At 35.6% G+C, this 24,231-nt stretch overlaps 1 protein-coding gene and 4 long non-coding RNA genes across 5 annotated transcripts; 1 reads left to right on the top strand and 4 right to left on the bottom strand.

The window, feature by feature from the left end:
* Nucleotides 1-55: 55 nt before the first annotated feature.
* Nucleotides 56-2,507, bottom strand: LOC124448129 (THAP domain-containing protein 5-like). The gene is made up of 3 exons (XM_046999138.1): nucleotides 2,088-2,507; nucleotides 1,836-1,999; nucleotides 56-62 (listed from the first exon to the last, which is right to left on the bottom strand). The coding sequence occupies exons 1-3, from the start codon at nucleotides 2,457-2,459 to the stop codon at nucleotides 56-58; spliced, it is 543 nt and encodes a 180-aa protein (XP_046855094.1). The 5' UTR covers nucleotides 2,460-2,507.
* A 9,989-nt stretch (nucleotides 2,508-12,496) lies between these two features.
* On the bottom strand, nucleotides 12,497-13,617 carry LOC124448134. The gene is made up of 2 exons (XR_006948957.1): nucleotides 12,949-13,617; nucleotides 12,497-12,633 (listed from the first exon to the last, which is right to left on the bottom strand). It is a non-coding gene; the product is annotated as an uncharacterized LOC124448134 (long non-coding RNA).
* A 7,975-nt stretch (nucleotides 13,618-21,592) lies between these two features.
* On the bottom strand, nucleotides 21,593-21,960 carry LOC124448131. Its single transcript, XR_006948954.1, has 2 exons — nucleotides 21,905-21,960; nucleotides 21,593-21,680 (listed from the first exon to the last, which is right to left on the bottom strand). It is a non-coding gene; the product is annotated as an uncharacterized LOC124448131 (long non-coding RNA).
* On the top strand, nucleotides 21,610-21,844 carry LOC124448132. Its single transcript, XR_006948955.1, has 2 exons — nucleotides 21,610-21,692; nucleotides 21,780-21,844. It is a non-coding gene; the product is annotated as an uncharacterized LOC124448132 (long non-coding RNA).
* Nucleotides 21,961-22,017: 57 nt separating the features above from the next.
* Nucleotides 22,018-22,502, bottom strand: LOC124448133. Its single transcript, XR_006948956.1, has 3 exons — nucleotides 22,478-22,502; nucleotides 22,158-22,187; nucleotides 22,018-22,088 (listed from the first exon to the last, which is right to left on the bottom strand). It is a non-coding gene; the product is annotated as an uncharacterized LOC124448133 (long non-coding RNA).
* Nucleotides 22,503-24,231: the final 1,729 nt, after the last annotated feature.

Genomic DNA, 24,231 nt, shown 5'->3' with positions numbered 1-24,231 from the left:
AACATCTTTAAGAACAGATTTTTTCAACAGAATGGAGGAAAGTCGCTGATATGATTTAGTTCCTTAAAAAGAATACAATCCCATCTGAAAAGTGGTAAATAACATTTTAGACATTTTAAAAATCTCAATTCTGTCTTGCTGCCTAAATGTGTGCATGCTCATACCAACTTGAAGCCATAGACGTTCATCTAGCTCTCCATGAGCACATTTAGGAAACAACTCATCTGGATGGTTTTCATGCTTGTTTGTAATGTGCCTGGCAATGGATTTCCATTTTGCCACAATCATTCTCCATATCCCATCTTAGTAGACATAGCCGACCAATATAAGTGTTTGCAGATACCTTTAATCCAAAACACCAGCAACTCACAGCCTTTTTCTTTACTAGCCTTTAATATTGTTTTGCAAAGTCCTTTGCAAACATGCCACAAATCATTGAAGGGCTGGGTTTCCTTCTCAGATGTTCGAATCCACTTTGCAATCCCTTTGTGACGATCGCTAATAAATATTGGAATTTGTAGTCCACTATCTTGAAGAAACTTGAAGCATCTTTGAGCTCCATCCAACTCCATGGCATTGCTACTACCTGACTGATTTGACTAAACGAAAGGTAATGAAGTTTATGTAAAAACTATAATATTATTTTTGAGGTCTTGTTCAAGTAAAATGAACTGATTATCTTAAATGTACATGAAAATATTTGTTTATTAGTTGAAAAATATTATGACTACCTGTCTGATGTCAAAATGAACTATTTTGGAAATACTGTTACAAAACATGGAGTAAGAACAGTACTTAGCACTGTGGCCCATCGAATCAAATCTGCCATCACCAGACCAAGTAGCATTTTCTATATTTTCACATTTTCAATCAGGGCTTTTGATACTTCTCCCAGTGCAATAACACTGAGGGGACCAGGAACTTGTTTTGATGTAAATAATATGCTCTGCTGGTGATTGAACAAAGGCCCAAATGCTTGAATAGTAAAAACACTTTACTTATGCTGACACCTGACATCAGAATGGCAAAATTTGTCATGAGATTTCCAGCCGCGTGCCTTCCCAATACATATGGCTGACTGTTCCATTGAAAATTTCTAGTTGGTCCACAAATAGAACAACATTGAGTTACAACAGCCATTGAACCTTTCTTTTTGATTTCCACCTGAGGATTTGGACTTTTGCAATTGAAGCAAAACATGCTGAACAGTGATATGAGCATGCCATAAAAGACAATGAATTTGGGTTCGTCACATGGCAGGGTACCAGGTTCCATGCTAAACAGAATTAAGCACATATACAAGTTGAACTTCGTTTTCTACGACATTTATGCTGTAACTCACCTAACAGTGTTTTTCGACTGGGAATCTTCAGCTTCATCTTGTGATGAAAACGGTTCGTCTTCATATTGCCAATCCATATCTGTAATGTCAGGATCACCAATAATATCCTGGACATCGCCGATATTAAAAAATTCATTTGGCTCATTACTGGATTGAGAACTGTCACTTTCAGTATCGGAATCATCACTTTCCTAAAACGTAGAATAGGTAACAGTGCGTAAATTTCCAATGGTCGATGACAAACGTTGTATAAAATGTATTTACACCAACGGGTCAAGTTCTGACTATTTCGTAAAGAACCTGTTATTTCAAAAAAAAAAAAATTTTATACAAAGCACCTTATTCTCAATACATTTATTTACCACCTATTTCAAGAAGTAAATACGTACCATGATTAAACTGTCGCTCAGCCTTTTTTTTTGATTTTTTTAACCAACTGAGTTTCTTTTGTAGTTTTGTAACTTTTTTGGCAAGTATGTCGCATCTACTGCACATTTCAACTTGCTCTTGTTTTGGCAGCGGTTCTGGTGAATCCTCTCTAACTGGTTCACTATCAACGCTTTCTGTCGTGTTACACTCGTCAGAATTCCCTTCATCATCAGTATGTTTAACAGCGGGTTCAACATCTTTTACACTTCGTGTTACTTCACGCAACACCTGTTGAAGATAATAAGACACATTTACATGCATTTCCAGGTTGTGCATACAAACTTGTGTAATTTAACTTGTATAATTTTGTACTTACAACTCTGCGGTCGCGATTGCTCTTATCACCTTGGATTGAAATGCCTTTTACAGAGTCTATGGTTGGAATAGCATCATAGCGCAATTGTCGTCTCATGTTTAGCGATTTTGCAACTGTTGCGTTCACGGTGAATGCAGAATCTGCGAAATGCATTGAACATAGCACAGAGTACTGCTGAGGAACGAATTTTGGCCTATGTCTCCTAACAAATTTTGTCCATTTACTCAGCCTCTCCTTGTCATTCATGGGGAAACGATGTACTGAGACACCCTCTGTGTGTTGACTGTTTGTACAACTTTTTCCGTTGGGCCAACCAGCAACACAATATTGTCCTCCTCGACGATTTTTTGCAGAATTTTGCCTACTCGCCATATTTTAACTTGCGGTGTATCGTTACGTTTGACTAACTTAATAAAAAATTATTCTTCGTATATTATGTGCGTTGTGATAATATTGCATGGGTTTTAAAACCACAGACTACGTCAAGGATGCGACACCCATATGATAAGAATGATAAGTCTAATCCAGAAGTTTATAAAAGTAGTATACATTGGATGATTGGAAATAAGCGCGTTACAATTAGTTTCTGATAACATTGCGTGTGTGTTAAAACCGCAGACTTCGTCAAGGATGCGGCACCCAGTTTATTGAGAAATATAAGTTAATTCAAGAAGTTTATAAAACTCTAATCGATTGTAAATGTTGCTTACCTATGCGTGTTGCTCATTTGTCACTAAATATACGCAATTTTTGCGAAGAGAAGTTATAAAATATGTAAAATTCCAGTTGGAAATATGCTTGTTCGTATATAATTTTTATATACTAAGAGTTTTAAAACTGAACTTCCGTCCTTTAAATGACGTCACGCACTCAAAGTCAAATTCGCAATAAAACAAGCAAATATGCCATGTTTGAACGCAAAGTTTGATGCGTTCCCATCGACTAAATTCAGTGGGCGATAGCTCAAAATGATCAGTAAAATACAGAGAAAACGTTTGTATCGTAAAACGAAACATGAAAATTTCACTTCAGTAGCACTTTAAATATTGTATTAATGTGGTATATTTGATTGATGAGGTCTGGTTTGAGCTTTTTAATGTAGAGCGCTTCTTTCAGTTTAAGAGAAAAAGGAGAGTTGGCGGTGTCTAAGATGCGAAAACATGAATGGTTGTATTTTGATTTGCAATGTGGTGAAGTGTGAAGGTGTTTATAAATATGTGAGTTCTTGTCGGAATGTGTGTGTTCTTTGATGCGTGTGGAGAGATGGCGAGTTGTCTCACCAACGTGTAACGGGAATTACATCCCGCACATGAAAATTCATAAACCATGCAAGATTTGAGTGGAGATGGAATACTGTTTTTAAAACTAAAAAGATTTTATATTTTGTAAGATGAGAAGACCAATTTCATTTTTAAGTCAACACAGAAGCGTTTTGTTAACTTCCGTAGTTTTTGTTGAGTGGTGTGTGAGTATGAGCCAATGTAAGGAAGTTTGAAATAGTATATGTTTAACTTGTTTTGGTTAGGTTCATCTGATGCTTGTGAGTCTGATTGTATTTTGTCGTTGAATGATTGGATGACTTTGTCTATGAAATGGACAGGAAAAGAATTGCGTTTTAAAGTTTCAATTAGTGTGTTTATGTCATTTTCGCAGCCGTTTGTTGTATTGTTGATTCTGTGGATGCGTTCAAGGAGAGTTTTTATAAGTCCTGTTTTATAATTACGTGGTGTAAAACTAAAAAAGTTCATTAAGAGTCCAGTGTAAGTTTTCTTGTGAAAGACGGAAGTTATGCATTTGTCTGAAGTTGTGTCTTTAGTGATAAGTATGTCTAAGAAAGGCAATTTATTGTCCTGTTCTTTTTCTACTGTAAAGGTAATTTTTTTTGTGTTGTAGGTTTGAATAATTAAGGAATAATGAGGCGTCGTTTTCGTTGTTAAATATACAAAAAATATCATCTACGTAACGTCTGCAAAAAAGTACGTTTGGTCCGTCGTAGTTAGTTAACCAATTCTTTTCATGATAGGCCATGAAGAGATTGGCAAGTACTGGTGCCAGTGGAAAACCCATTACCACCCCGTCGGTCCGATCATAAAAGTTTTCGTTAAAGAGAAAGTGGGTTTGTGATGTAGTGATGTTGAACAATTGTTTAAAGTCATATCTGTTGATGTGAAAGTTGGGTTGTTGTGTAAATAATAAGTCGAGTGTGATGTCTATTGTTTCAGTTAGTGGAATGTTAGTAAAGAGGCTCTTAACATCAAAGGAAATGATATATTTGCCGTTGATGTCTTGGTTGTTTAGTTCGTCGACGAAAGTGAAGGAGTCTTTAGTAGTGTAATCGTTGGGAACTAAAGGGCTAAGTAATGAGCATAGGTATTTCAATAGTTTGTAGTTGTAAGAGTTGATGGAAGAGACTATTGGTCTTAGTGGCGGTGGCGTGCTGTGGTCTACGTGTTTATGGAGTTTAGGGAGGCCATAGAACCTTGCTGGTTGTGAGCCTGAAGGAAAGATCTTGGAATAGGTGCTGTTGTCAATAGAGCCCTGTTTTTTGAGTTTCCTATAAAAAAGCGCTGTAGTTTAGCTTCTCTTGAGAGTGTGGGGTGTTTGTCTAGTACTTTAAATTTGGATTTATCGCTAATAATTTTTAAACAAAAGCTATTGTATACTTCCCTCTCCATGATGACTACTACTTGGCCTTTGTCTGGTTTTAACAATATAATGTTCTTATTATTCCTAATGTCCTTTAGTATGCGATGTTTCTTGAGATCAGATGGTGACGGAGTATATGAGGAAATGTAGCTTTGAGCAATGTGGATGAGTTCATTCTTTACGCGGATGTAATCTTGGTTTTGGAGCTTGTTTTGTATAGTGTAATGGATCCGTTCAAATGTTGCGAGGATTTTAGCATCGTTGAGTCTTGGAGGTCTTATGGAGAAAAATAGTCCGTTCTTGAGTAGGTGTAGGTTAGTTGTGATCACATACTTTCACTTTTGCAGATTCTTGGATTAACTTTTTCAAGGATTTACAGGATAGCGGATCAGTGAACTTTGAAAGCACATTACACAGACAGTGCTTATGGTTCTGTTTCCAAGATGTAATTTAAGCATCATTAAACAAAATGAAAGCATACTGGAATACGCATTATATTAGGTTGTCTTGCCATGAAACCACTCCAGGAGTTCCTAATTTATTATTTTCTTTGCCTAAAGATTCTGGGGGTGTTAACTGTCTTGTTAGGGTCAGTCAAGATAAAATTGATGAAATCAAAATGCGTCATTTCGAAGACATCAGTGACGAAAGTTCATATCAGGAATACTTTTAGTATAAAGTAAATGGTTTGAACCCGGGAGTATCGTTACATGTTTGTAAATGTAGATCGTCCAGGTTGGTATAGTCCTGAGAAGGACTGTTTTTGTTGTTGACTGACGTTTTGACAACCTTAGCGGTAGTCATCTTCAGAGCCATATTTGTTATCCAGTTCTTACATCATTGTATTGTGTGTACAGAAAATGTGTGGGTGTCAATTGTGTATTGTCATTGTGAATTAGTGTGAAGTGAAATGTTTTTAGTTGTGATGTGTGATTTAGGTGTCGTGTTTTTAGTTGTAATGTGTGGGTGTCATTTGTGTATTGTCATTGTGAATTAGTGTGAAGTGTAATGTTTTTAGTTGGTCGTTTGTTTGTATTGTGAATAAGTCGTTTGTAAGTGGTGGCTTTATGTGATGTAGGGTTATAAGATGATTGGTATAGTAGTTGGTCTGTATGTGTTGGCTTGCGATAAACTGTTGTTCGTAGTTTTTGATTGTCATGTTTTACCAAACATTTGAGAAAAGGAAAAGTTCCGTTTTCTTCAACATCTTTGGTAAATTGTATGTGGCTGTTCTGTTTGTTGATGTGAGTGTGAAAGTCATCAATCTCGTCTGCATGTGGTGCTGTGATTGTGTCATCTACGTAGCAGAACAAAAAGCTAGTGCATGTTTGTAAGTCGTGAGCGCGAAAATGTCAGATATCCAGACAGTCCCAAGGAGACCTTAAATTTGTTTTGCTATTTAAAGGAAAAAGATGAAACTGAAGATTCCTTTAGGGATGAAATTTAATGTTCATTACATATGCCAAAATGCATTGCTCTTTCGTAACAAGAGCTTTTGAGTACTAACATGAAAGATTGATAACATGCATCAAATTGGATTCATTGTTACCTAACGTTTTTTAAATAAACAATTAAATATGAACTTAACTAATAATGCAGTTGTTACCATGAAAAAATAATAGATTTTTTTATGGTTAACACTCCCGTTGATTGCTATTCCCCCATAAATGATGAAATACAATTATCATTATTAAATGAAACCAAATCCCTTCTCTTTGATAAGTGCAGAGTCAATTGCCTTTTTTCGTTGGTTGTGACTATGTCGATATAAATAGGCAATGTAATGCTTAGATCTTAATTTGAAGTAGTTGGCCGACTCTTGCACCCTTCTGTACATCCATGCTTGAATTTAACCGTTATGGGTTTTGGTAATCCTAATCGTGGAAGTTGTTCGCATGCAGTTAAAAATTTATGCAACATGCACAAGGTGCTAGTGGCATGTGTCCCTAGAAAAAAAAAACCCAATCGATTCAAATTTCAAATCTCATTTTGAACTTATAAAAATGCCTGAGGTGCAAATCCTGAGGCATTGGTATTAAACGCGATCGGGCGTATATGTCACTTAAGTTAACAATTATAAAACTGATCAATTCATGGAAGTCTAATATTGAGTTAAGAGTTAGAATGAAATGGCATTTTTTCAGGTTGTGAACAAGAATAGAATATTGGAAATCTTTTTTTACATTATACATTTAGTATGCTGTATTTGCAACACAGCAGATATACCTTGGAAAGCGTCGAAATTATGCAAGAAATCAAGAAAGAATTTATAAACATTAACTTCTGCCATTTTGCAATTGCTTCTTTCTTCACTAAATTCAGCTGTCATCCCATCTTACAGTTGATCGGCAGAAGGAAAAAATAAGAACACTCCACAACAAATAGTGCCTTCATTGCTGCCTTTTCTTCTTTCATTGCTTTCATCACATGGAACAAACCTAATCCAATCATAAGCTGGTCCACCATTGGCAGGAAATGTAAAAAATCATACATTACAATTGCTCTAAAAATGGCAACAGTGCATTTGAAACTTCACTAATGCTTATTCCCAAACACAGAAAATGACAAGAATTTGTGAGTGTGTGAGGGACCACGTGTTATCTTAACTTAAAAGTCAAGCATCAAATACAATTTATTAACAGTGTCTGGGATGGTTTAATGTGTACTTTAATAAAAATATGAAATTGAAAATTACTTTCGTTTAGTTAAAATTCTTGATAAGGATTGTAATGCTCAAATGGTAGTAAAAGTCATATAAGAGTAAACCTTATTGAGATCGTCTTTGTCACAATCACTAAGCCATGTTAAAGTCAAACAAAGAGAAGTTGGCCTTTAAAGGGTTAATGACTTACACTATGCAGAATTTGTAAATTATTTCGTTTTTAAAGATTTAAACATAGCGTACTTTAAGATGTTTTTAGCAGATTGTAACGATTCTCTTGATGGCACTCCCCTGAGTGAATCTGTTGCAAAACATGCAACATGGCATCTTCTTGCAACACACTTTAATCTGTTCACCAATAAAAATTAATTTCACAAAACCCTTAGATTTCATGACCATCCTAAACGTTGTGTTTTAACATGAAAGAATGCTTTTCAGTTTTGCCTTCTCTATAGCTTCAACAAGTGTAATATCATTTACTTCTGGAATCCATCCTTGAGTTGTTATACTTAAAATACCTTCAGTCATATATGCATAAACTTTGTCTGAAAAGAAGCATGGTGCTGGTGCACCTTGTACAATTGAACTAGCCATTGGTTAACCTGCTACTTTGAACTTTCTACCCCAGGCTCTGCCATGTCAGGTAAAGGCTCTATTATTAAACAATTGTTGAATAATTTGTACCTCTACAAATATAACACAAAAATTTTAGTGAGCAATTTATTGACAGCAACAAATATGCAAATTGATTCATTTTTTTTGCAGGTTTGGTAAGCAACTGAAACATGTATACCAGAAAAAACTTTACGAGGAGGTCTGCCTTTATCAATTGCAGGCTTTCCAACAAATGTTACTTTCAGCAACTGCTTGTTATTGAACCATTGTTTCTTTGAAATTTCCAAATAGTCTTTGAAAACTGATTTTCACCTCACATTAATTCGGATTTTAACAGGGTTCACATGTTTAGCAAGCTCAGCTATCAAATCTCTCATCTTTTTCATCACATGTTTCAGAACAATCATCATTTTTGACAGTTGTATTAAAAGGATCATCTTTTATTGATCCAATTGGGTATATCCACTTGTCAGCACTAATGTCTGCATGTGTCTTGATTTCATTTAAGGGAAACATGCAAAAACAAATTGGACATGATGTTTCTGCAGATGACGGAGGGAATTTTTTGTCATCATCACAAACTTATATCAATAAAGCTTTTTACTTTTGTTGCTTCCTTTTTCTCATTATCTTGAGTGACCACCATTTCATTGCAAGTATCAGAAATTTTAGTTGAACTTTTCACTTCTATTATCTTTGTTTTCTCATTATTTTGAGCATCATAGTCATAGTCATCAGAGTCTGAATCTGGAAAATCTTCGACTCTGTCCAAATCTATTGTAGCACACGGATAAAAATATATTTTTAAAGATGGTTTTCCTAATTCGGGTTTGTGCTCACTCAATAAAACTGTGCTGCACTGCCAGGTAACTTCTGTACAGTACAATGGTCTGGATAGAGAAGAGTGTAGGAAATATACTTATTGAACTGTCTAAAATGCTTTGAATGTTTATCTATTGCAGCCTTCATTAAGTCAGCTACATTGCATTGAGATGAGACAACTAGGGGTGATGTTCTTCCCTTCAGCTTTTTTAACCTTTTCCCTTCAGCTTCTACAACACCATCTTGAATTTTAACGTCCTCATGTTGTTTTGGTTTCTTACCAATAGAATTTTCTTAGTTTGACTCACTTGCTTTCTTTTCCAATATTCATTGAATGTTAATGTTGACATCTGTCTAGTGGAGTGATTTGGCAACTGCAAACTTGAACTGAATAATGATCTTGGCTCAATGCTTGGTGTTGAAGGTAGATTTTCAGATTGAAAAAATTTGAAAAGGAAATATTGGTGGTGTAAAAGAGAAATATGTGTATAAATGCAAATTAAAATTACTAGCCTTTCGCAAAATTTGCCCTATTAACACGTAAAATTAAAATACATAATAAGTTTTTCAGAATCTTTAAAATAATCACAATAATATTTACGCACAATTAATATTCACAATTCATAATTGATGATTCTATTGATTCATTATAGAAAAAATTTAAGAAACGTTTTATTACCTGCAGATGTTGATTTCCTGCAGTTATGACAGTATTTTGCTACTTTATTAGCAAATTCCGTGCCACATTTGCTGTAAAAACACTCCATTTACAGGTCTCACTTTCGCTATACACGTTTCACTTTGTCGTTTCTGCCGCCATTTTCAATTGTTAGAATTTGGTATATTTGACAACTAGAGCCGGTCCACTTCCGATATTTCCCATTTCTATGGAGAAAGTCTATTTCTCTGTAGAAGGTCTATTTCTACAGGGAAGGTCTATTTCTACGGGGAAGGTCTATTTCTACGGAGGTCTAATACTGCGGAGGTCTATTTCTACAGAGGTCTATTTCTATGGATAAGGTTACAGTTAAGTGAAGATTGCACATGAGTTTTTGTGTAAAGAAGTTGTGTCCCTAGTGGGCCACAGTAGTCTCAACTTCATCGGTGGGCGAATGCAAAATTTTTCAAAACAAGATGGTGGATGAGGAGTGCAAAAATATTGGAAACTTGTCAGTAATGATTTTTGAAGAAATGCTTGTGGAAGAAGTTCGAAAATTTAGATGCTTGTGGGATTCCTCATGCAGGGCATACAAGAAAATTCAATAAAAGCAGCAAGCTTGGAGCAAATTAGCATCGAAATTGGGAAAAGATGGTAAGAAGGAGTATGAATAAGTAAATCTTTGATAAATTCTGCTTCAATGCACACACCACTTGATTTTATCCTGAGATTTTTTCTGTAATGTTTAGTTGAGCAATGATTATATACTCAACTTCACTGGGTTTCCTACTTAATCTATACATTGTATTTAAAGCAAACGAAGCATGTACAGTAATTTGATCATAAAGTCTTAAAAAATATTGTGTAATTCATAGATGTATTGTTAAAACGTATATGAAAAACCTAAGAGATGGAATGTCCAAATGCCTCAAAAAGAAAGACGGATTGACAAGATTGGATACAGCCATTTACCAACATGCAGATTGCTTGAACAGTTGATATTTCTAAAAGATGTCTTGGTAAATAGGGCAACAGAAAATAATGTGCCTGATGCTGACTTTGTCTCATGCCATGATCAAAGCATCACTAATTATAGGTCATCAAGTCAAACAGTTATTAGGGAAGGTGGAAGTGAAGAAAAAGTTCAGCAATCCAAAAAAACCAAGATCCAGGCAGGGGCGGATCTAGACCGATGCAACCGATGCAAATGCATCGGTCAAAATATTTAGATATTAAAATCTGCGAGTTTGCATTTTAATGAAATAAATAGCAAATATTATTTTCGAATTATTTAGAACGCACATTTGACAGTGATATATTGTTTAGTTAACTTATACATTTAGCAGTTTTAAGCTAAAATTTGTTCTAGAAATAACATTTGTGTTCTCCGATAATTTTGTCGTATTCCATGACACAAATAGCGAAAGAAAAGTCGATAAAATTTAGCGAAATTTTGTCGTGAATACATAATTAGTAAGTAATTTAATAGTATTCTGCCAGCACGTCACGGTAGATGGAAGAGGCATCGCTACGTCACAGTAGATTTGCGATGCATCGGTCCCGAGTCCTTTTCCGCGTGAAATCTACTGTGACATCAGCAAAACCATTGTTTTAGGGCCTCACGTCACGGTAGATTTTGCCGCTGAGCGATGCATTTACCATAATTTTGTGATTGTGGGCACATGGCACCGATGCATTCAACTTTGAACTTCAAAGTTGAATGCATTGTTATTTGATCACTTGATATAACTCGCAATCATCGATCGACGTCATGGCTGTCGAGAATATCAAACACGATCTGTGTGCTCTGCTTCGAGAAGAGAAGTCATTTGATATTAATGGAGTGCGTCGAACCTATGAAACGAGAGCTGCTACTTTTATTTCAAAATCCTCTCCTTGCAATCCCTTTTCAAAGGGTAAAAATGGGAGAGATATGTCAAGTGAAATGTTAATACCTAAGCACTTGACAGTTCATTGGCAAAGTGGAGAACTAAGAGCTTTAAAGTAAGTAAATTTACCTTTATGCTTGCATGTTTTAAATGTAAATAGTGTACTCATTTCAGACTCAGAGTGTAGTCGTGTAGATAACGACGAACAATCATCATAAAATATACACGATGTCATATTACTTATGCAGCACTTATGCTTGTATTCATATGTAATACAATACAAACTGTAATATGCAGGGGTAGGTGCGATTTTAGTTGCATTTTAGTTTATGTATCGTATGGATTACATTAAAAATGTAATGACTGTATTCCTTCTTCCAATATACTTATGACTTCAGTAGAAGCTAACATTTTCTTTTCCAAATAACCCTGTCAGACATTTAAGTTTTGAATTCTTCTGATTTCTAATTTTTAGCCACACAATGAGAATTTTCTTAACTCTGCTATATTTAGAACTAGAGGTGATGGTAATTGTCTGTACAGAGCCTGCTCAAAATTACTTTGTGGCAAGGAAGACCTATGTCATTTGCTGAGAGACTTGACAAGCATTGAGCTATTCAATCACCAGGAGTATTATGCTAACCACCCTTACTTAAAAGATAAGTTGCATTTTTAAGTCAGAAAATACTGCTTTTCTGCATCAGTATTAGATGTGGCTTTAGGCAATGGCTATGATAGGAAAAATCCAAGCACAAAGGTAATAGTAGTTAAAGAGGAAGCTCTAAATAATGCATGCAATGGTACTTATTCTTCACTTATGTGTATATTTGGTTTGTCTTCTGTCACTGGAATGACTACAATTTCAGTTTATCCCGAAAAGTTGGACCAGGAGACCAAATATTCACAATTTCTAAATGGTAAAATTCTTCCATGGCAAGCACACCAACATATTTCAAGTCAACTTGTTCAGCCAGCTAAGTTAATTTTAATGTGGACAACTACTGGTGCTTATTCTCTTCCAGAATTAGATATAGAATTTCAACCCAATCATTTTGTACCACTAATTGAATTTAATCAAACTAATAACTCAAGAGTTAATAATAAAAAAAAAATTACTGACCACTTTAAAGTTGATGTCTTACAGAAAAATAAAAGTGGACTTGAGCAACAAATAGACACAACTTTGGTAGCACCTGCAAAATCCTCACCAAGGGAAGACTTAGATGGCAGCAGCTATGATTGCTTGAAGACTTCCTTAAAACGTGGGTTAAATTAGTGATTGTTAATTTGCAAATATATTTTAATTATAGGTAAGCATGCTTTTCTAAGAACATAAGTAAAGCATACCATGCAATATAAAGTATTCGTTGTGGGATGGAGGATATTTTTTGTACATGTGAATAAATCCTTCCTTCTAAACATGAGATCGTCAAAATTGGCAACAAGCTTTCACTCAAATGCACCAAAAACAATGACCTATGATATATGACCTTGCATGTTAACGCATTCAGGCTTTATTATTTTGAATGTAGTCGTATACCTACATCTTAGTAATGTTTTATTTCGGACCTCTTTCATGCGACTTTGAAGATGGAAAAGTATCAAATGCTTCTTGTCCCTTGTCAAAATCTGTAAAAACTGATATGACAGATGTTGATCCCTTGGATATTGGACATTTTGTATCTGTGGCGGCCCTAGATGATGACACAAAGCTAAGACTTATAACAAATCACTGGAAGCCTCCCCCTTCTTTCAATTTTCCTTTTTCTGAGAATGGTAAATCTTCAAGAAAATTTTGTGCTGGCTGGCTAGATCGTTGGTCCTGGTTGTGCTACTCTAAATTATTTGATGGAGCCTTTTGTTATTGTTGCGTTTTGTTCGGTCATCAAACAGGACATAATGGTTCAAAGCTTAGTAAATTATTTAAGGAACCCTTAAGAAACTGGCAAAGTGCGACAACAAAATTTTACCAGCATGACAAATATTCCCTAATTCACCGTGACTCCAAGTTACGTTTGTCGCAGTTCCAACGTGTGATGAAAGGTAAAACTATTGGCATCGACGAACAAGCCGATCATCTTAGAAATGCCCGCATTCAATACAATCGTGACGTTTTAGGCTCTATTATTAAAACTATTATACTGGCAGGCAGACAGAATCTTCCCTTACGAGGCCATCGTGACGACTCAAAGTATTTTCTATCTTCTAATCCTGGGAACTTTCAAGCCTTTTTGAATTTTAGAGTAGATGCGGGTGATGCGAAACTAGAAAAACATTTTGAAAATGCAAGTAACAATGCAACTTATCGTTCGAAGACAATTCAAAACAAGCTGATAAAGATCTGCGGGGAACAAATCAAAGAAAAGATTGTTTCTGACATCAATTCTAGTGAATGCCCAATTTACTCAGTCCTTGGTGATGAGGCAACAGACTGCAGCAGTATCGAGCAGATGCCAATTGTTGTAAGGTATGTTGACTCAAAGCAAGAAATTAATGAACTATTTATTAAATTTGTTGAGTGTGAAGGAATGACTGGCAAAGCGCTAGCGAAGAATATCGAAGATACTTTAAACGAAGTTGGGCTACTACTTTCCAACTGTCGTGGTCAGTGCTATGATGGTGCCAGTGCAATGTCAAGCAAATCAAAGGGAGTTGCTGGTCGTATTTTAAAATAAAATCCAAAAGCTTTGTATATCCATTGCGCTAGTCATCGATTGAACCTTGTTGTTGCTAAAGCATGTAGTGAGCAAACTGTCAAAAACATGTTGGGGCATGCTCAAAAGATCTTCAGTTTCTTCAGCCCATCCCCTCTACGAATGCAGTGCTTGAGGCAGAATATGGAAAAGTCTGGGTTACGTCGTAAAAAACTAGGAGCTCCATCCACAACGCGTTGGGTTGAACGGATACGTACACTTGATGGATTTGTGGAAGCATTTGTACCTGTTTGTCAAAGTTTAGAGTACATGAAGCTCAATATGAATAAAGATTTTGATAATTCAAGTAGGGACGCAGAGGGATATCTTCGTTCCATAAAATCTTCGAATTTATTGTTAATCTTGTGATTACATCAAATGTTCTGCATCACACAATGTCGTTGACTGTTCAACTGCAGCAAAGGATGATCGATATCGCTGAATCAATTAAACATATAAATCTTTTGAAGTCACAATTAAAAATTTTACGCAGCTCGGCTGATACAATTCATGACCAATACTACGAAGAAGCAGTGGATTTAGCAAACAGAGTAAACGTTGATGAAAAATTCCTCGACTTTGCAATGTTCAGACAACTCGTGAAAACTATCCTGCACATACAGCACGTGAATACTACCGCATGAAACTAACCATCCCTCTTCTTGATCACTTGATTGAACAGATGGAATTTCGGTTTTCTTCAGAGGTGTGCGATATTTATCGTGGATTCTATATTATACCTAGTATTTTTCTCAATTGCAAGGACGTTAATTGGAAGGAAGAGTTTATGAAGTTTGCTGTTGCATATAAAGAGGATATGCCACACTTTCGGAAAATACATGCTGAATTAGGATTGTGGGAAACAAATTGGAAAGGGGGCTTTGAGAAAGTTAAGTACGATTCAATTGCCGACACGCTTCGAACTTGTAACAAACTTGCATTTCCAAATATATTTACAGCGCTTAAGATACTCGCTGTTGTGCCAGTCACTACTTGTGAGTGTGAAAGATCCGTTTCTGCCCTTCGTCGAATGAAAACTTGGTTACGTAGCACAATGATCAACGAAAGGTTAAATGGATTAGCCCAAATGCATATTAATGATGATATTAAGTGTGATGTCGAAGAAGTGATTAATACCTTTGCCAGACAAAACCCAACGAGGATGCAATTTCTTGATATCCTAGAGGATAAAGAAACAGATGCTTGACGATGAGCTCCATGAGAAATTCTTAATGCTGATAAACAACCTACATTTTCTTTGAGAGTTATCTTGTTTTCAGCCGTTATTGAGAGGACGAAGACCACGTTTAAACATTGATTTTCTTAAACATTTCATCTTTGCTGGGGTTGGAAGAAGACGATCTTTCAACATTGCTTTTATAATTGTTGTCATCTTTGCTGCCGTTAGAAGAAGACCATCTTTGAACATTGCTTTTATTAAACTTTTCATCTTTTTTACCGTTGGAAGAAGACCACCTTTGAACATTGCTTTTATCAATGCTGTTATCTTACAAAAGATGGCTCATGTTATTTTTTCAATAAAATTTACGCTTAAGATTTTTCTGTCACCTTTCCCAAATCGCTGGAAAATGCTTCTCGGATAGTGAAAATTCAAAAATTTTCTGGGGGAGCATGCCCCCAGACCCCCCTAGCAGTGGCTCGCGCCTTCGGCGCTCGCAATGCATCGGTCAGCTAAGGAGCTGGATCCGCGCCTAGATCCAGGTGGTAACTCAAAAAAAGTGTTGAGAGAAGGGACAGAATTGAATAATTGTTGGTGAATGCCCTGATGCAATCTACAGAGGTAAAGCACAATTCAAATGACCCAAACAAATTTTGTAATGAAAATGGAAATGCATTGTTATGTCAAAGCTTAACCCTATTTTGGATTCCTGCCTGATATACAGAACCGGCTAGCAAAAATTGAAATACAGCAAGTTTTGGCAGATGAAGGATAAAGTTGCACCAAATTATATTTTAAGTTTGAAAATTTTCATTCATCATCAAAAACAAACAAAATCTATTTTATTTGTGAATAATTGACATTTTAGTGGTTCTTATTCGTAAATACTTTACATGTTCATAGTTGAGGAGGTAAATCTCTTTGTTGAGTTAAATTTGAAAGATACCTTTTGCTTTTTTATTAGTTGTTATTTTGTAAAGAAATATGATTCATGTTCTAAATTATGGGCGATAATCAATTGATTTGTGTGTTAAAATATCTCAGTAAATTTTGCACTATTGCTGATCAAACCAGTTACTTGTGCTCATAACCATTACCCTTTGCAATGGAACAGAACTTTGCTCTAAATTAAAATAGTCATGGAAATTATACCTGACAGTTTTAGTATCTTGTGAGTAGTTGTTTAATGATGCACTGGAAAGTGGTTTAAATCCAGCATCAAGTACATCATTTCTTCATTGTCCTTGAGTTGTTCCTTTATTAGTTTCTTCATCAACATAGCCAATGGGACAATACTGATTATAATTTCCAAGCGATCTGCCAGAAATTGTGGAGGGCTACAACTGCTTGAACTACTTGAATAATGGTGTCTAGTTTTAGTCTTCAAAAAATGTGAATCCCAAAGGCATTTTCTACAGTACGTTGTGCTCGTGAAATGTGGTTATTACCAATTCTTTCTTCCAGTGTGAGACAGGACCTAGATAGGTGTGGATCAAGACGGTTTTCAAAGAGAAGGCTTCATCCCCAATAAAAACATATAGGAATTCAGTAGTCGTGTCATTGAGTTTTTGTGAAGTTGTAAATTCAACAAATCATTACACATTGCATAGCCCAGCGTGCTACTTAAAAACACTCCTGCACTGCTCTGCCTTTCAACAGCCCATATATCAACCAGGATAAATTCATAGTTTGCGTTTACCACTGCCAGCAGTACAATGCTGTGGAATTTTTTATAATTGAAAAGTGTTGAGCATGATCAAGGGGGAGCTTGAATCATAACATGTTTGCCATCAAAGTGTAACTCATAAATTGCTGTATCTGTAACGTTGAAACAGGGGTGTAAGTCCTGGAGACGGTAGGGGGTATGTTGTGGCTCAGCCTCTCCCATTTAAAAAGTTAGCAGTTTTGTCGAGCAAAGCATTTAACTTTTTGGAAATCAAAACTACAAATATTAGTGATGACGTTTTGATCAACTCATGTAAAAAGCGATTTTGCTGGTATTAACAAACAAAAAACGTTAGCATTGCATTTATCAAGTGAAAGGACTGGTTTAATTTTGAAAAAACACTTACAACAACACCTCGATCTGATTGAAAGTGCTTTCAATGTTAGGACCACAAAGTAGTTCTCGTATGTCGTCCAATTGGGCTGTTTTCTTGAATATTTTTTTCTATATGAAAAACATAGTTTAAAATGAATGTTGTGCTATTGTGGGTCTATGTTCTATGAGGAATACTCACATAGAATACTTACATTTCTAATTACTTTTCATTCTTTTTAATTGTTTAGTTGTGCAAACTAGGTTATAAGTTCATGTTACATTATTAAGCCTCAAACACAAATGTGCAGGCACCATTTCATTTCTCCTTGAAACACACATTAATTGTGCCAGGACGCTTACAACCTCAAAAAAAAAGGAATATTCTAATGAAAAATTCTATTCCTAGGCACATGCAAAGCCTTTTAAACACAAAAGTGCCCAGGCAATGTTCAATCTATTGATGATTGAACAACACAAGCTTAGACAGCTTTTTACAAATTTTTTGACTGCAAATTGTCGTTTTGCGTTTTTGTCAAGTGATGCATTTGTATTCTCACAAATACCTCAGTGCAACACTTAATCAGTTAAATGCATGATTATCTGTAACTGTTGACTCCAACACATGCTCATCTAGGATGCTGAAGATTTTTCCTCTACACACACACATAATACCTTCGCAGCAATTGCACTCGATATGTTTGCTGCATGTCGTAAACCACCATGACAGGAATTCACCATTCTCATCACGCATTTCTCTGTTTCCTGACACACTTTCAGAAGATCGTCAGTTGGTATTTTTAAGCCACCATTGCTTATCCTTGCCACAAATAGTTCTGGTGCTCTCTCTAGATGACTTCAGAGCTTTAAGGCAATCATCACAATGGATCTTTCTTGCCACCATTTTTGTGACTTAGCCAGCAATGTACAATATTGCTGACTCTTTGTACTCTGAAAGCTGAATGTAGTTCGAGGTGTCGCAGTAATCATGGTCGATTTGTTCTGGCACATGCAGTTCTATATCATATCTTCGTGCATTACTAACATCGGAAATATCTGCGGACATTCGTTCACTCTCACACCGATCTTGTAGTTTAGTTAGAATTTTGGTGCTATCCTGAGCAATACAATTTCCACGAACTCCTTTAATGTTATGTCGCATCAACAGTGGCTTGTACTGTCAAGATGTCAGGTTGTTTTTCCAACCACCTGACGCTCGCACAGCTGAAAAAAACAATTCCAAATGATCTTGACTTGTCTTACAAATAAGAAAATATTTAATATTTAAGAATTTTCACTTATAACAAGATCTTCAGCAAGCACTTGCACAGCTTCAATGCACAGCAGAAATCCCAGAAATCCTGTTTTTCTCTTGTGGGCAAAGGTAGACTTTCCATCATCACCCTTCACATTCAGTATGTACTGTTTGCATCATCCAAGAACGTTTTTATTAATTTGCAATTGCTTTTCCTTATAGGTGCTTAGTAATTCTTTGCAATTGGATTTCTGGAATTAAAAGTGTCAAACAAGCAATCAAATACTTGAATGAACTTTACCATTTGTTTACACCCTTTAAACTGTGGAAGTTTGAGCTTACCTACACAGAATTCTAAAGCATCTGCAACACTCGAGCTGATTGCTTGCACTGCTAAATTTACCTTCATTTTCTGTGATTTTCAGTTTGTGTCAGCTTTCTTTAGTTTGTTGGAAGACGCAGGCCTTCTGAGGTTTGCAGTTTCTCTAACTCAACTAAATATTGCCACAAAGTAAATAGTTTGAACTTCTGAGTTTTGACTCTGAAGATGACTACCGCTACGGTTGTCAAAACGTCAGTTAACAACAACCAAAACAGTCCTCAGGACTATACCAAACTGGAAGATATACATTTACAAACATGTAAATATTGCCACATTATTTCAAAGTAAGAGCAAAAGCACACAATTCTTGGGGGTAATGAACACCTTTTTTACCTTGAGTGTCTGCTACTAAACAACTCAAAATATCTTCAGAAACCCCAGATAGGGAAGGATTAAGAAGTTCAGCTTGATCAGAGCTGATCATTTTATCATCTTTAAGGCAATCAATGATTGACAATAAACCATTTACCTTCTTTTTCAGTCTACTTTTTTTCTTATTAGACACTGTCAACCTCTTTCTATAAGACTCTGCCCAGCCAATAACATCTTCTAACTGTCTTTTCGGTCTCCTGGGAGACTTAAGACAATATGAGTGATTATGAGGAGAAAAATGACCACTCACCTCTTTTTCAGTACTCTCCCTACATTCAACACCCTGCATCTGTTAAAATAATGTTGGGACTGCACCATCTTCTAAATATGTTTTACTACCTGATATTCTCTTCATGTTATCGGCAAAATAATCTGAGCAAACTCTGCTCCACCTAGTTGAAACTGTGTGAGGCGACCATTTCCTTATACTATTTACCCACTACGAAAAAAGTGCAGGGCTTTTTCTTCGTCAGGAAAACTATTTTGAATTAAATTGGTAAATTTCTTGGGTCATGCGTTGACTCAACAAATAAATAAAAAAATTTGTTGAATTTTTTAAAAAAACAACACAGGAAAACATCAGTGTATGCAGTATTCAAGACAATGTATTTTCATATGGCCTTACAGATTTTGTAGCTTTCAATTGTATAAATGCTGATTCATTCTTTCAGGAAGAAACAACATAAGCAAATAACTCACCTGTGAAAAGCAATGTGCTTTGTGTTGTCAATATTATGACATTTTACAATTGATTGTCGATTAGGCATTTTTTAGAAAAATATTGTTTTGACCTTGAAAAGTATTGTTTGTTCATCAAACAGCTCGCAATTGCATTTGAAATTTTCAACTAAAGGCAGGAAAATCAATAACATCAATCCAGGGGAGGTCAAGAATATTATTTTTTTCCATTTTTGGCCCCAGTACAGTTAGCAGCTCAGTTCTTTATATACCTCAATGGTTCCCACCAGTTAAAAACAAAATGGAAGCAACAGAACTTATACCATTGAGTTCTATTAAATTACCTGAAGGGGAAGAGGGGTCTCGAACCCAGAGCCCTCTATAAGAAAGAGTTGGGACATCTATTGTTATCCTTTTAGCTTACGTTGATTGGGCAATATTGATCACCTGATCAATTTCCGCCATTTTGGTTCCTAGTTTTGAAATTTGAGCTTGTGTTTATATAGCAATTGCTGCTAGTAATACAGTATTTTGAGATAATATTGCGTTTTTTAATGGATAAGTTTGTAATAACTGATTGTTGAAGGCTACTAAATGTCATTACATATCGCAAGAATCGAGTATTACGAAAAAAAAGAAAGAAATGCCTTTACGTTGAACTTACGAAATTTGATTGTGTATGGTGATTGTTGTGCTGAACTGCTTTTACTATAAGGTTCAATTAACTGACTCAAGTAGAGAAACATTTTTGGGCCAAATAACTTTGCAAAGTTCGTGCTGATGCAGTTTCAATAGTTTTCTTACTCCAAAGCTTGTTTTTTAATCGAAGATGATTTCTCATTATGTTCTGAAATTGGTCAATCTACAAACCTCTCAATTCTCAGCCACTTCCACACTAAAACAACTACACCAAATCACAGAAACTCTTATGATTTTCCATGTTGTATTTTGTATTTTTAGTTCATCATTTAAAATGAAGTAATTATAATTAGGATATTCACTGAAACAGCTGAGTACAATATATTTTGGTAATGAATTGTACAAATGTACCCTACTTCTGTAGCTCATAGTAGAACATTACTTCTCTTCTAGACTTGTCAATGATATTTTAATTGTACGTTTTGGTTTATAAGATCACAGAGGCATATCTCCATACTTTCAGCTATTTGGGCTTTTTAATGTATATTACAACAGTTGCTGCCTTTCTCATAGGTATTAAAATATTGCTGAATGAATGTAGAGAATGAGTGGAATGGAGAAGTTGAAGCGGATGAAGTTTTTGGGCCGTGGGAAATAGTGACTGTTGATGAGGTGGCGGCGGCTCTGCGCAAGATGAAGAAAGGAAAGGCGACGGGACCGAGTGAAGTGGGTAGCGAAATGTTGGACAATGAACTATGCGTGAGAGAGTTGTGTAATGTAGCGAACGAGGTTTTGAGCCAAACAAAAGCTGGATGTCAGATGGCCCAATGGTTTGGGCTTCTTCGTGTATACTTTTTTAGTGCTTCACGAAACAAGGTCGCAATACAACGGGGACCTGAATTTGCCCTCCATCCGGGCGAATTTAATTGATTGATAATGAATAGCTGTTTGTAATAATGATTGGACACAGGAAAGATACTTTTTCAAAAATTTTTATTTTTTTTGGCGATTTTTTTGAACTTTTTTTTTCCTCTTTAGTTAAGACTTTCTAACCTCCTTAGTCCCTGCAAAAGATGGTAAGAACAATGTGAGATAACAAAAGAAAATCATATTTATTTTTTGCATTGTTTTGAAATAAGTTTTGTTTTTGATTGATCGAATAGAGTCAGAATCAGAATGTTTTCTTTTTATTCTGTGCGAATACAGTTTAAAAAGCTTCACTACTTAATTGATGAAGTAACTTTTTAATCTTTTTTGTTTGATATATGTTTAATGAAAATCGTTCTACCTTGTAAATATATTGATAACAACTTGGCCACGCCCTCTTCCACGCCCCTTCCACGCCAAATTCCGCGACCTCGCCATTGGGGACGACCACGCCGTCCGCCGCGGCCTCTGGCACCCGCGTCCCTCGACGCGGTTTGCTAGGGCAATCTTCGGGGCGTGCCCCACGTCATTGCATGTGTTACATTCTGAAATAATAAAGTAATAAAATCAACATATAATTTGTGCGAACAAGTGTGTCATTAGTTTAAACTCACTTATTTCCTCTGGCTTGTTTTCGACGTCTGCTATAAAGTTGCGAACGATAAAGACGTTAGAGATTTTCCATGCCCAACAAAATACAAAAACATGTATTAGAATTGAAACCTGTTCTCAACCATGCATTTAGATGGTTGTTATAAAAGCGATAGTGAATTTTACAGTGTTGGAACAGCTTTTATACTATATTCATTGGCGTTCGCTTAACATGAAAAACGATCATAAAGATATTCAATTATCATACATGTATAAGTAATATGTTAAGCACAAGTACAAAAAACACTCTTAGTCGATATATTGTACAAATTATGCAACAAACCTTTTCGCTTCTTTCGATTTTCTTCTTCTGATTAAGACGATTCATAAAAAGAGATATTTTTGTAGGTTTGAGTCATCTTTATGCAAATGTATTTAGCTATTAACATTTTGAAATTTTATATCTATTCGAAGAACTGGCTCACCTTTACCCCCTCTCGTTTGTTTTGAGTATCTGGAACAAAGAACACACATTAAACTGATTGGATAACATGCATGTTAATAAACACAATTCTTTTGCGACTATTCTTTAGCATAAGCACGTTTAAGTAAGGTTGATGGTGATGTAATAGAATTGAATCAACTATTGTTGAACATTGTACACTTTGCCATAAAGACAAGTTGAAATATTTCTTTTCACTTAATGCAGAAAACTAAGAAACTTTGCAAAAAATGTTACTTATCGTTTTACCATTTTGTGCTTCTTTTTCGGCCATTTCTAAATAGAAAATAATGTTTATCATTAGTTGTACAGCGTGAACAAACTTATCGTCTTATGCCCAGCGCCGATATCGCACAGTGGCAAATATGCCATGTGCCCCGCGATCCATGCTAAAAGGAAATAACAATGCGTCATGGGGTACCGCAATAAGAAAATGCCTTGGGCACCGACATGTGTAAACGCGGCGATGCTCATGCGTTTATACGAGTAAACGAACGTTCAAGCAGTGACACATTACATAAAATGGAATCATAAATATAATAAAAATATCATTATAGTTTCGCCTCGGAGAAAGGTTAAATATTTATGCTTTAGTACCATGTGATGCAGCGTATTAATGTATAAAACTTTGGTAGAGAATAAGGCAATCCCAAGCATAAAAACAATCAAAATATGCATATGGTTGTGTTTAAATATATATACTTATTTTACTTTGGGTAAAACAATCTAGTTGCTATAAAGGATTGTTCACTTACATTTTCCGTACACACTTCTAAATATCTGTTATTACCACGGGCACACTCAACAAAAGTGAATGAGAATTGTGACGCGTGATATTAACACTGGCTTCTTCATTTGTATCTCTTTTGATGGACCAATCGCATTACTACTTCTTTATGATGGACCAATCGCATTCCTAATTAGTGAACTAAAGAGAAAAGGCGGCAAAGCAAAGGCCACTCCTTTGAAGATTTCCAACTGCCGGAGAAAATTTCAGTTGTGTTGTTTGGTAGGGAAGTTACAGAATTTTTGGTAAGAGTTTCGTCTTCTACAAAAACATTAAAATGATCTCTGAACCGATCCGAGTAGGCTGTTGCTGATATTTTTGTAGAAAAACTAACAAAAGGTAGCATGTTTTATTTTTTGCTGATAAAAGTAATTTCCAAAGTCAGCATACTTGACATCGACTGGAAAATGCAACAGCTTTGTGACGTATTTTGTTATTCAACGATGACGCACAGAATGTCGGTTTGGCAGATTTCAAATCAAAAATTTTAATATTGTTTTGCAGTGATTGAAGAAACAAAACACGATAAACTGATTTTATTTCTATTGTTTGTGTCGAAGAACGATTAACCCTTGGTGCACGCATTTGCATGCGTCATCGTCATTCATCGACAAACTAGCTATGAAACAAAAGACAATGTCAGCTGTCAAGTTTGAAGACATTGTAAATCACTAAAAAAATAATATGTTGCAAAAAAATAAACATATTCATAGGTTCGAAATTTAAATAATGTAGGAGAATATAATAATAGCACGAAAAATCAAAACTCCAGAATAGTGTTGGTGTTTTAAAGTTATTTGTCAATAAA

This window comes from Xenia sp. Carnegie-2017, unplaced genomic scaffold (assembly GCF_021976095.1).
Source record: "Xenia sp. Carnegie-2017 unplaced genomic scaffold, XeniaSp_v1 HiC_scaffold_23, whole genome shotgun sequence".
Classification (NCBI taxonomy): Eukaryota; Metazoa; Cnidaria; class Anthozoa; order Malacalcyonacea; family Xeniidae; genus Xenia; species Xenia sp. Carnegie-2017.
The sequence above is the reverse complement of the archived record's forward strand: the minus strand, read 5'-3'. Positions and strand labels throughout refer to the sequence as shown.

Excerpts from the sequence above, each read along its gene's own strand:
- LOC124448129 (XM_046999138.1), bottom strand. The coding sequence starts at position 2,459 with ATGGCGAGTAGGCAAAATTCTGCAAAAAATCGTCGAGGAGGACAATAT. Across the intron at positions 2,000-2,087 it reads GCAATCGCGACCGCAGAGTT|GTGTTGCGTGAAGTAACACG; the intron begins GTAAGTACAAAA and ends TATCTTCAACAG.